The sequence below is a fragment of the Trachurus trachurus genome, assembly GCF_905171665.1.
Source record: "Trachurus trachurus genome assembly, chromosome: 3".
In the NCBI taxonomy this organism is placed as follows: domain Eukaryota; kingdom Metazoa; phylum Chordata; class Actinopteri; order Carangiformes; family Carangidae; genus Trachurus; species Trachurus trachurus.
Window position 1 is genome coordinate 22,891,006 of NC_139893.1, and position 12,707 is coordinate 22,903,712.

The 12,707-nt window shown below is 41.7% G+C and overlaps 1 protein-coding gene across 1 annotated transcript; it reads left to right on the forward strand.

The window, feature by feature from the left end:
* Positions 1–6,951: 6,951 nt before the first annotated feature.
* On the forward strand, positions 6,952–7,728 carry LOC311003755 (high choriolytic enzyme 1-like; the record flags this gene model as incomplete). Its single annotated transcript, XM_083995588.1, has 1 exon — positions 6,952–7,728. One exon carries the CDS (start codon positions 6,952–6,954, stop codon positions 7,726–7,728), a length of 777 nt encoding a protein of 258 aa, XP_083851714.1.
* Positions 7,729–12,707: the final 4,979 nt, after the last annotated feature.

The following is a 12,707-nucleotide window of genomic DNA, read 5'->3' on the forward strand; positions in this document are numbered from 1 at the left end:
TCCCTTCTTATTTTCAAAATCCTACTTTTGTTTCACCACCCCACTTTTGAAGTTTCAGTTGCAGATCTCTACGAACACTGTCGCTATAATTAAGATGAATGAAGCTCTGATCTAACAGAAATATGTGTTCACGGCTATTGAACTTTATGAGCAGTAGAAAGTAGTTACTGTACTTTTTGCCCCAAATCTTGCCTCTGGTAACAGATTTAATTCTTTTTATCAATGTTGCTGAGGCCAAACACAGTGATGGTCCACCCCCACTGCATGTTCACTGAACAACTATAGTTTACATAATTTTTAAATCCAAAATCTTTCTCTGAATTTAATTGGATGCCACTAATATTACAGTGAAGCACAAATCAGTGTGTTGTAAAGCTGGATTACAACATTACTGATTGTAATATATACAGCCTCCAAAACTAAATCTAATTATGAGGTTAATTATAACATATTGTAGACGAATACCACCAATCATGCAGCATAAATGGATTACAATTTTTAAAAAATGTGCCAGATTTTTTAAAATGCATGTAAACACAGAAAAATTGTATTTCACTGTATGAATGAATCTTTTGGTTGTTTAAACATGCAATTTATGCAGTTTTTTTCTAGTACATCTATAAGTCTGAAGCTTTATAAGATGCCATAAGTCTGCACAGCATTTTATAATATCAGGGGTCAAGAGTTTACATCTCTGGGAACTTATCTTGACACCGTTGACGTTGCGGCAGAGGATATTCAGTGTTGAAAAATCGCCCAGCTTCAATCTCATGAATTTCACACATTTCATTTTTTAAAAGCTTGTTGATTGAAATACTCAATATCCCGGTACTGACTATGAAGTCTAGCAGCTTATATTACTGTTTTATGGACAATAAAGTTGTGCAGTGCTGTTATAGAGTGGCAGCAGGTGAGGTGGACAGTGACTAAGTACATACAGTATTTGAGGTATTTTACTTCAGCAGTATTAGTCTATGTTTGTTTTTTTTGTTTTTTTGGAAATTATAACTCTTACTTAACGGATAAATATCGTTCTTTTGACTCCACTTCATTTAAAGTGAAGAACTGAAGCAACTACTCAATAGACCTTGTCGCTGGCTGCTTTTCTTTCATCTAAAAAAAAAAACAATAAAACATTCTTCAACATGAAAATGTTTAACATAATGTTTAATTCCACACAAAATGTTATGCTTTAAGTATTGCTGTTTTATTCTGTTGGTTGGTCAAATTACTGACGGCCATTTTCCCACGGACTTTCTCTTTGTATCTTTTTCCAGGTCTGCAGTCATTCTCAGAGCCATTAGGTTCTGTAAATATGGAACAATACAACACGTGTTGATATTAAATTGGATAAACAAATATTTTTAAATTCAACACTCCAGTACTTAAAGGATCTGTAGTCAAGTCATGGAGTTGTGTCCAGTTCTGCAGAGTGGTGCTTCCTCCCTCACAAATGATCTTTGGCTGAGTATTGACAACAGCTGTACAGAGCACACAAAGCTATGAGTATAATTCCAACATGACTGTCATCGTGTTGTCCTCAGAATTACCATTAATTAGTGAGAGCTGATATGACCCACTGCCAACGATGTCGTTTTAAGCGGCTTAAGTGACGCTCAGCGCTGCCTAAAATTGAGAAGCTGTCACCTGAACGTTTTGCACACTGCTACTCTAGAGAACAGGTGGCGTGTAGCAAAATCTACGCCTATTACCTCCCTGCTTGCCAGGTAGGTATCGACAAAATACATATAACAAGAAAGGTTTGTGCAATTAATTCATTTTATATGAGTCGATCCTGATGTCCTGCAGAATGAATACAAAATAGAATGCATTGCTGTGCTAATTCATTGATGCTTTTCCAATAAAGATGGCGGCAAACATGGAGAAATGTTGTTTCACTCCACATGCTGCCACTGATAAACCGAACAAAAGCTGGAGTTTACTGTGACATTAACTGCCCCCCATACGCCCACACCACCACCAAACCCATCAGCTCTGTCTCCACCATCAGCTCAAATTACCGTCCACCTCTAATTGATATGAACAATAACAGAAGAAAGCTTGTTAATGGTGAACATAATTGTCCCAGACAAAAGGCCAAACACCGCAAATCACACTTTACAGCGGGAGCCAGCAGAAGGCCATGTCTGGGCTGCAGCCAGTGAACGGGCAGATATTTCACCACAGATATTCATCTACCACCTGAATCACATTTCATTACCGGGTCACCAGTTAAATACGACACTGAACTCCAGAGGCTCCACTTTCACAGCCAAGTACACGACATGGCACAGTCTCTGTTGGTCGATTTCATGTTTATGAGTGTGCATGACATAGGCGACATAGCGACAGTGTCTGTGTGTGTATGTGTGTAAAATGAGCTTCTGTGGAGACATGCTGTGTAAAAACTGTTTACCTAATAAAACATATTCAAAATTCAGATGCAGATATGCAAATCGGAAGTCGTACTGTATCTTTGAAAGGTCCATTGTTGAAGTGAAACCCATTTGCACTCATTCTTCATCTCCAGCAGTGAGGCCTTAATAATGTTTTTCATTAGGTAGGTTGCATCCACTACAATAAAACAGCCACAGCCTGGTGGAGATGTTAAATGAGGTAGACAAGGCTTAAATCCTCCACTGCGTTGATAACTGGCTCACCACTCTCTCTATTTCTAACACACTGCTGAAAGGAGGAGGGTTAACTATCAGTTATAATGTGTAACTGAAGATCAGCTTTCCCCTGCGGCTTCACTCCTTTCTCTCTCTCTCTCTCTTACACACATACACACACACACACACACACACACACAAATCCCCCCCTCACACACGCACCCTCTTCCCCAGTCACAGCCCTCCCTCCCCTCCCAGCATCCCCTGCTGCTGTTGTTGCGGTGGTCTCTGCTTCTGCTGTCACCAAGCCGCTGGTCTTTCAGCTGCCTGCTCCCTCCCTGCTTTTTTTTTTTTTTGCCGCTCTCTTAGGCGTCACAAGATTACTGAAGCGGTGCTGACATCTCTATCAGCCTGACCTAACACTCTGCCCTTTTCCTCCCACCCACCATCTCCTCCCTCCTCCCCCAGCACTCCAGGATCCATCACACTCTGGCCTGAGCCGCTCACTACCGCTACAAGTTAAAAAAAAAAAAAAAAAGGTGTAAACAAAAACTCTGAAAAATACAACAAAGTTTTCCCACTGTACCAGTCAGCTCATCAACTTAGGACTTAGGTTTAGTTTGCTGAGCAGCAACCTTTTAGTTATGTCAGACTCTCACTCACCTATTAATCAGTGTTAGCTGTGCAGTAATATGAACATAAGAGAGAGTTGTACATTCAAATAAAATATGCATCTCTGACTTCATTGATTCTTCACAATGTAACATGACTTTAACAACATTCACAGAGAAGTCATTACTAAGAAGAGTAATGGTGGAAAATGACTCCTTTTATCTCACCAGCACTTGAAAAGTTGTTGCACAAGTGGCTCAAGATCTTAAATGGAAAACCTACAGTATAAGTTAAGAACATGTGATGTGCTGTTAAAGGGAAAACCAACAGACGATTGGAGTCTTAATGAGCTCAAGCTAAAACAGAAAAACGATCTTTACATAATTGTGCCAGTCATAATCCAGAGTACTATAACATAATTCAACATTCACAGGCGGATTTTTCTGCATTTAACACTTTTTCATGTACTTTAACATCAAGTTGTTGGACTTTTCAAGGACTTCCCTTAAATTCAAGGACCTGGTGCAGCAGATTTTGAGACACAGATCAAAGTTATAATCACTGTTACCACACTAAGAATTTGTATAATGAGCACTTTAGAAGCACAGTAGCTCACAGACAACAATTAAAAAGAGAGTGGGGTTTGAATGTGTGAACACTACAGTGATGGCAGACTGTGGTCTCTTTCACACACACATGCAGACTGTGGCATGCAGCCTATTTACTAAAGTATGTAAAGAAATAAAGAAAAATGTAACTGTCTATTTTTGTACAGAATATAAAAAGCCAAGCTCCATAATGTCTGTTTTCAAAAGCTTTCAAGGATTTAATTTTCAAATTCGCAAACTTTGTAGGATAAAAAGCACCAACAAGATCAACTATTTTACATTTTTCTAGTGGTATTCAAGCAGGATGTTTGATACTTCACTGTTAGTTGTACAAGAGTATATCGGGAGTAGTGCGAATTAACAAATTTTTCCCCCACAGCAGCAGAAAACAAGTTTCTATTTAAGTCTTTCAGAGTTTTCATTCTGCCTTCATCTGCAAGACAAACAAATTATATTAGGAAGATGAAGTTGGCGACAAAGCAGAGCTTTGGGGGTTGGGGAGGGGTACACATGGCTCATATGTGTTTGTTTGTTGGGACTTTGGCCAAATATAATAGGAGTGATGTCACTTATTTGCCCTTCAGAGTTGCTTTGTGTGTTTTTCAACTCATGGGCTTCAGTGTTAGTGGAGAAGAGTCTAAATCTGAAAAGCAAACAGTCCATACCACTGCTTGTATCCGTGCTCCAATTACATTACATATACATTACCTATATATATATGTGTGTGTGTGTGTGCGTGCGTCTATAAATCATCCCTGGTTTTTACCGACAGATGACGCCTGTTACATCATCTCTCAAGCTGATCTGACTCATTCTAAACTCTGCGTCTTGCATGTACCATTGCTGTATGTGCTAAGAGTGTAATTGCTGATGTCTGGCATTGTCTTGTGTATTGTGTGTCAGCATGTATGGCTCTATAATTAGCTGTCAGTATGTCTCTGCTCTGCTTTAGGAAAAACAAACGGCTGTAATTTCATTGTTCCTGCTGAATGAAGTGATGCTAATTCTGCTCCTTTCACACATATGACCAGTTTCTCTTTTGATAAGTTATATTGAATTTCCCCCGCTGAATGCCATCTTTGCTTGCTGGCCTCATTCATCCAATCACCCCCCAGTGTTAGCTTTTCAGATTTGTGAGGGGAATGATTTTCATCTGCAAACAAACTGCTGTTCTTGATAGAATTCCTCCGTCCAGCCTGAGTGTTGTTATTAAGCAACCTAAAATGACACAGTCTGCTGGGGGGGTCTGCCAGTGGAAAGATGCTGTCCATTAGCTGTCAACAATGACCACTGGGTCTACCCTCCCATGGGACTGGCAAGCAAGGCATCGTCTCATCCTGAGTCTGGCTGAGAGATCACACAGGCCCCATTGTCTCAAACAGCCTGGGGTCTTATTGTAGCAGCGCCTCTGGGAAAGGACGAGCCTTCACGTCTGTGGTCCGCTAAAGAATGGGCTTTCTCCAGGCTAAGGCCATGAAAACTGTAAGGGATGAATCTAGGGGGACACAGAGAGGCTACGGAGTAGATTTGGAATAGGGGCACCCCTCCTTAGACGAGTTTGGAGTCCCCATCCAGACCTCCCTCTCCCTCTCCCCGTGCTGACCTCCCTTCTCCACCTCTGTTTAATAATGCCTGGGCCTTGGTCATTATTTTGGGCAGATGGAGACGGGGGCAGCCAGTGAAAGGAGCTGGTGTCACTCCTGAGGAGAGGATGGTAGGGATGACAGAGAAGAAAAAGCGAATCAGAGAAAAGATCAAAAGCAGAAGCTCGCCTTTCACTCGCCTGAAAGCGCTAAAGAGGATAAGGAACGATCGGGCCTGGGGTCTCCTGTCCTCTCTGGCAATTAGACTCAGCTGATGGAGAGAAAGGCGTGAATGGCAGGGTTCAAGGCCCTCTCTAGGACTCACACAACGGGAAGGAGTTTTTTCCCCGACGCCTCCTTTATCTCCCTCTCCTTTCAGAGTGTCAGAAATGCAGCTGAAATATCTCTCCAAAAAGACAGCACAATCCCCAATGCCAAACCTTAATCACAGTGGCTGATGAGATTGAGGGGAGAGGGTGATGGGGAGGGGGGGGAGCATTTGAGAGAAAACACATTCTTTTCACAATTCATCTTTACACTTTATGAGGCCAGGCTTCAAGGGAGGTGTAGTACGTTTATGTGATAATTAAATTGAACAAACAAGTTTCATATTTTCACGAGATAAGAGAAGATCCAGGGCGCATTGCTAAATGCCACTAAAATAAATATGTCATAAAGTTTTACAATCTATCACAGACTGAAGATGTTTTGAAGGGCTGAGGATTTTTCATCATTCACTTCGTAATGAGAAAATTAGATGAAGAATATTAGAGACACTCAGAGTTTAAACCCGCAGACATCAAACTAATGGCAAACAAATTCACAGAGAATACCTGATAAATTTGCATGCATGCATCAATAAACAAATGTAAATGCCGCACACTCACTGTCCCTGATGGAGGGGCAGCCATGACGGTTTTATACAATGGGTACCAGGCCATTGTGTGAAACCATCAGTTCTGCCCTGTTTCATACAATTTAGTATTCATTTTTTTCTGATGAGGGAGCCATCTCAGGCAAGGCCACAGCAACACGTCCCACAGGAACCTATTACCATCTTCTACATATGCAAGAGTTTCAATAGGCCGTCTATCATCCTCACAGAGGGACACGCGGCTTTTGCTTCTAACTTTAACAGCTTGTCATAAAAGGCACACAGGGGATTTCAATTACGCAGGTCATCATAGTATTTGGGTCACAGGAATTTAACTGGTTTAATTTTAACTTATATGCTTTGGTAAAGGTTGTGAGTGAGCCGCTTGTAAAGGAAAGACTTAGAGAAAAGGAAAGAGGAGTCATTTGACACAAGAGGAGGACAAAGAAAAACTTTGGGGGATTAGATGTTGAAACAGTAGGTTTGTATGTGGAGTCCTCCCTTCACAGGTTTATTTAGGCCTAGCAGTGTGGACCCCAGCCCATAATCCTCCTGCAGACACACCTGCAGAGGAGAGTATAAAACCCTGGACTGCACTGAGTCAAACATCAAGCTTCAAACAGTCTCTCCTCAGAAGCTCCACAGCCAGACTGACCCTGAAGATGACTCCCTCTGCCAGCCTGCTGCTGCTGCTCCTGCTCGGCCTCTCTCAGGCTCTTCCTCTCCAGGAGGAAGGAAGTGAGGAAGATGACACCATCGACATCACCACCAGGATCCTCACTTCCAACAATGGCACCGATGAAATCCTGCTGGAAGGAGACCTGCTAGCTCCCAGAACCAGAAACGCCATGGTGTGCTGGTCCCAGAGCTGCCTGTGGAGGAAGGCCTCCAGCGGCTATGTGACAATCCCCTTCACCATCAGCAGGGAGTTCACCAGCTGGGAGAAGCAGAAGATCGACTCTGCCATGAAGTCCTACCACAGCAGGACCTGCATCCGCTTCGTCCCCCGTCAGAACGAGTACGACTACATCAGCATCGAGAGCAAAGCTGGATGTTTCTCTGCTCTGGGCAAAGAGGGAGGCAGACAGATACTCTCTCTCAACAGGCAGGGCTGCATGTACCACGGCATCATCCAGCACGAGATCAACCACGCTCTGGGCTTCCAGCACGAGCAGACCAGGAGCGACCGCGACCAATACGTCAGGATCAACTGGCAGAACATCAACCAACAGATGTCCTACAACTTCTACAAGGAGAACACCAACAACCTCAACACTCCCTACGACTACTCCTCCATCATGCACTATGGGAGAACAGCCTTCTCCGTCAACGGGTATGACTCCATCACCCCCATCCCCGACCCCAACGTCCAGATCGGCCAGAGGCAGGGCATGTCCTACTGGGACATCATGAGGATCAACATGCTCTACGGCTGCTAACATGCTTCTGATCTGAGTTATGATGTAGTAAAAGAATAAATAGCTCTATGACAAGTGCAACTTTGTGTTTTTTTCTTTCACAATCAGGGAAGATGATATTATTTGTGTATAGTATTTGTGTGCAAAAGCTCTGATCTGTAGTTTTGACTCACAATTGCAATAAATTCAAGCAAATGATCATTCGGTTTCTGGCTTTGCAGACAAGAAGACCTGAAATCTGATCTCATTTTCTTTTAAGGATTGTGGAAATAAGCTGCATTTTCCTTACTGTCAAACAATCCCATGAAAAGCCCCAAACCAACAAAGAACTTATTCAACCAACAGGAATAATGTGTGGATCCAAACTCCAATTTTCCAAAAACCACTAAAACACGGATGCACTGGGCAAAATGTACCTTCATAACGAGTTTGAAACTGTTTTGTTACACTGTGATATTGAATTCAACCCAAGAAAACCTATTGATTACAACAGATGTCTAGTAAACACAAACACATACGTAGATTCAAGTATTGGCTACGTATATGACTCACATTTTTATCTAAAAGTGATAAATGGATGAAACATCCAGCTCTAAGTCGTACAGATGCATATTAAGAAGAACAAAAATATCAACTTTTATTTTATCAATATTTAATTATTATCAGGTTCATTAGCCTACATTCAAATGAATATGTTTGGTATATGACAGAGTCAAAGTTGGGGACCTTGAGTTCATCTGACAGGGTTGTGGTGGGGGTGTCTCGGTCTCTAGAGCGGCTTACTTCTGGTGTGAACCCAATCCGCACCAATAACTAGGCATCATTTAATCCGTTCACTCAAGGAGATGCATGGATTCTGTGAACAAGAGCTGTTGTTATGATGAACCGACTATTTTATTTTTACATGTTTGTGATTGTGAACTTATTATTGTCCACTTCCCGCTTGTATGGCAAAGAAAAAAAGTTGTGGTATGCTCTCATTAATGCCTGTCGTCTTCTGTCTGATTGCAGAGGATCTTAAGCTAAATGCATGTGTGAACCAACAGGAACTTTGTTGAAACAAACTATTTGAGACCAGTTTTAAAAACGTCCGTCTTCAGTGGGAGCTGATGCATCGGGGCCACGGGCAGGAGGGGGTTGGTGAAAAACTGCTATGAGACGGTTTCCATGGAGTTTGGGCAGGACAATGTTTTGCACTATTTGCTCTATTATGACCACAACATTCAGTGCTTAAAGTGCGCCATTTTGTAATAATTTAAATGGAATGAGTGAATCATTCACATCCTGGATCTTACATGTTATGGATATGAGCTGCAGATTAGAATAAACACCTTAAAATGTATTTAAATGTGGTGACAAACAGACGTGTGTAACTGTGATTGTTGCAGTTTGCCAGAGGGCAGTTTGATGTGCATTAAAAAACACACCTTAATACATTTGCTCCATTAAATTATGTGATTCTAACAAACTTTTAGAAACAAGACTATTCATTCGTAATATTCAAATGTCTGAAATGTAACAGACAAAAGGCTGACCTAACATCAGTGCAGTGGTCTCTCACCATATCATTTTGCATCTCCTCTGTCGATCCGAGCTCCTGGCTGCTCGTAGCCTCGGGCTCCTCTGGATCTAAGGCTTTGATGTCGGCCTGCTCCGGGGACAGCACAGTCATCCCACAGCCTCTGAGCAGCTGCACGGGCACTACCCACTGTGTCTGTGATTTACCTGGACCCAGACTCCCTGAAGGATTGTCAACACTGTGGGGAACGGTGGGGTGGTCTGTGGAAAGTCCAAAAGGTCAAAATCAGGCTCATTACAGAGACGACATAGAGGTAATGATTATAGACTAACGAAATATTTTGAAAATCAAGGAGAAGTTGAAATATTCACTGTTACTGTAAGACTGTAAAAAAAAAAAAAAAAACATAAAATGAAAATAAATAAATCTTTAGTTGACAAAATGAAAAATCTAGAGACTGATCTTTAAAAGGAAGAGTTTGCTATTTTTGGCAACATGCTTATTCTCCTTCTTAGAGATGGAAGAGAGGATCACTCTCGTGTAGCTATGTTCACTAAAAAAAGATTTTTAGAATAGGGGGCACTGGAACAGTTATAACACTTTTCACATTTCTGTCAGTATCTTGGAGCTGATTTAACTCAGTGATAAACTAGACCCTAGTTACATCTTCCTTCAATTAATTGTGTAGTTGGTATCTCTGCAACACAAACAGAACAAATGTGGTTTAGTCTCAGAAACAAGAAGTGAAATGCAACAATTAGTCTGCATTAATTGTGTTTCCCAGGGTAATATGATATAGCCTAAAGATCACAACTCCATATTGAAAGCTTTCAATTCTTAATTATTACATAACCAGTGTAAAAGTGGAAACAAAGTGTATTAGTGACTGCCTGTCGTAAAATGAATAAGACATTTAAACAAGCTTAAACAACTGAACATTTGTATGTGTGTATTGTTACAACTCTGGTAGTTGTGTGATGCCTCAACTAACAGCTAATAGCTAAAACATTAGCATTGACAATTTACACGAAAGATATGGACTCAGACGTACAACATTTTAATTTTAATATCAATTTAAATTTGAACAGTTAAATTACAAAGTAGCAAGTGAAGTTTTTCCTCTAAAATTGGTGCTGCTTCCTCATGTGCGGATGAAGACTAAACTGAGCAGTTAATCAGGTGATATCAAGTGTTACATCTGACCCACAGTCTCCCCGCCCTAAACCCTGTAAACGAGCTTGTTTGGCTCCGTCCACCAGCACCTGTAAAGCTCACTAATTAACACGTGAGATGTAATTTGTTAATTCGCACAAATCTCAACTGTAAGAATTACATGTTGCGATTTTACAAAGATTACGTGCTGGTCTATTCGATTGGCTGGACACAGATTACTTCCTGGGGTTTCTGCTTATTGCCTAGCAACAGTGGGAATGTAATTTGCCACTCCCTCTGACTTCATATACAGTAACAATCTTTGTATATTAAATTCATTAACCCTTATGCTCTACTTATTTTCTCATTGAAAGCTACAAGTTCATTCAGAAAGTGGATGCAGAGGTCAAACTGCTCACTCGAGCCGTGCAGTGTGAAAAGCTCTCCTTCGTGAAAACACATTACAGTAGCCTAGTTAGTGAGAGCTCAACAGCAGTGTTGGTCATGATTGTCATTATCAGAACTGCTTCAGGATCATCATACATCTCTCATGACGAGAGCCGACGTTTGGAAAGATGAATTAATTCAAAGAGCTGAATACCTGACATTTCAACGGAGCAGCTTTTCACTCTCACCAGCTTCCAGTTTGAAGTTACACCATATTTCTGCTTCTAAGGCATGTTTCATCTCATTTTCTTTGAGAGTGTCCATGTGGTTTGAATCCAGCACCAGAGTGTGAGGGTGAACTGTCACAGAAATACACTGAGAGCCATAATCTAGCCACCTGGGCTGTCAGTGTGGACACAGCTCCCTGCTGCTCTGCAGTTTGCTCACTGGTGATCTCATATGTCCGGACCCAGTTAAACACTATGTTGCCCATTAGACCAAATGGTCCACGCTGGATGTATTTGCTAAATAACTAATATAGACTTAATAGATAATAATGGCCTTTCACACCCTCTACACAGCTTTACATGCAGCTCTCCTCTCTGCACACTCTCACACAGCTGAATATTCTCAGGTCCGATATTGAGTTGTAACAAGTCTTTTGAGACCTATCAGCTGCCGTATTTGTGGCTCATCAGAATGCATGTGCCACATCACATTAGTCCCCACGTGTGAACCATGATTTTACTTGGTAATTCTGAAGTGTCTCGCTGCCCATACATATTCATGCCGAGCCTATAAGTGTCAAATTGAGATGTCCTTCCAGTGTCCTTGACAGCGGGTTATTAATATTGAATACCTAAGTCAACATTATAACTAGATGAAGAGATACACAGGTCATCGTCTGCCATGTTCTCCACACCCTCTGTCCTCAAGACTATTGAACAAATGATCAAATTATTTCATGTGTGTGTATGTGTAGAACCGTGTGGGATATTATATGTATTTTACATTAAGTGGTTGAAGGATGCTTAGCTTATTTCTCGTTTTATGGATTTATCAAATGGTCTTGTGTCAAAATACATCAATTACACTTTTACAGATTTAATGAGGTAAATCAAGTACTTTCTGATGCAGGACATCTGTAAAGCGTTTGATACAGAAACTAGGTGATTCTTATTGAGACAAATTTTCCTCTAATTTCACTCATTTCTCATTTAACAGGCTGCAGACTGAGAGCCCACGTGCGCTGACTTAAAAGCTATAAATCCCAGGGTATTACTCTGAACGCCGGCATCTTAACTATTTGAATTCTCCAATCCCTAAATTGGTGTGGCTGTTGTTGCTTGTGGCTGCTTTTAAAACCCTCCTCCTCCATCTCATCCTCCCTCTGCTGCTGCTTCTGCCACTGAGTGGTGAGCAGCCCGGTACCGTAGGTTTGTCTGGCTGCTGTGCTTGATAGGACGCTGGCTGCGGGCATCTCGTCACAGCAGCTGAGGGGAGGTCGCAGAGGTCCTCCTGCTCATGGCGACGCCCAAGGGCCATCAACACAGCGGGGGAGCCCGGGTGCCGGTGAGGTCTCGAACAGCCTTGCGTTGCTTCATGAAAGCCTAATGAAGAGAGGGGGGCTCGGAAACTGTGCCGTTAAAGACGCCCACAATCCTGCAGCACAGGAGCACTCAGAGGATGAACATGGTTGTGCAGGGGAATTCAGAGAAGATGCTACGCTGTGTGATTTTGTGCATTTATTGCCGTTAGAAATGAGAGACACTCGGTCTTCATTAATGATTGTCATGAATAAATAAAATGAAGTGTATACAGCATCCTCTGTGGGATGGGAAACTAAAGGCAGGCACTCGCCTGTGTATGTAAAAACAAAACCATACAGTATTGTGACTGTGCTTTTGGAAAACCGGTCACACAGCTCTAAACATTAGCAGAA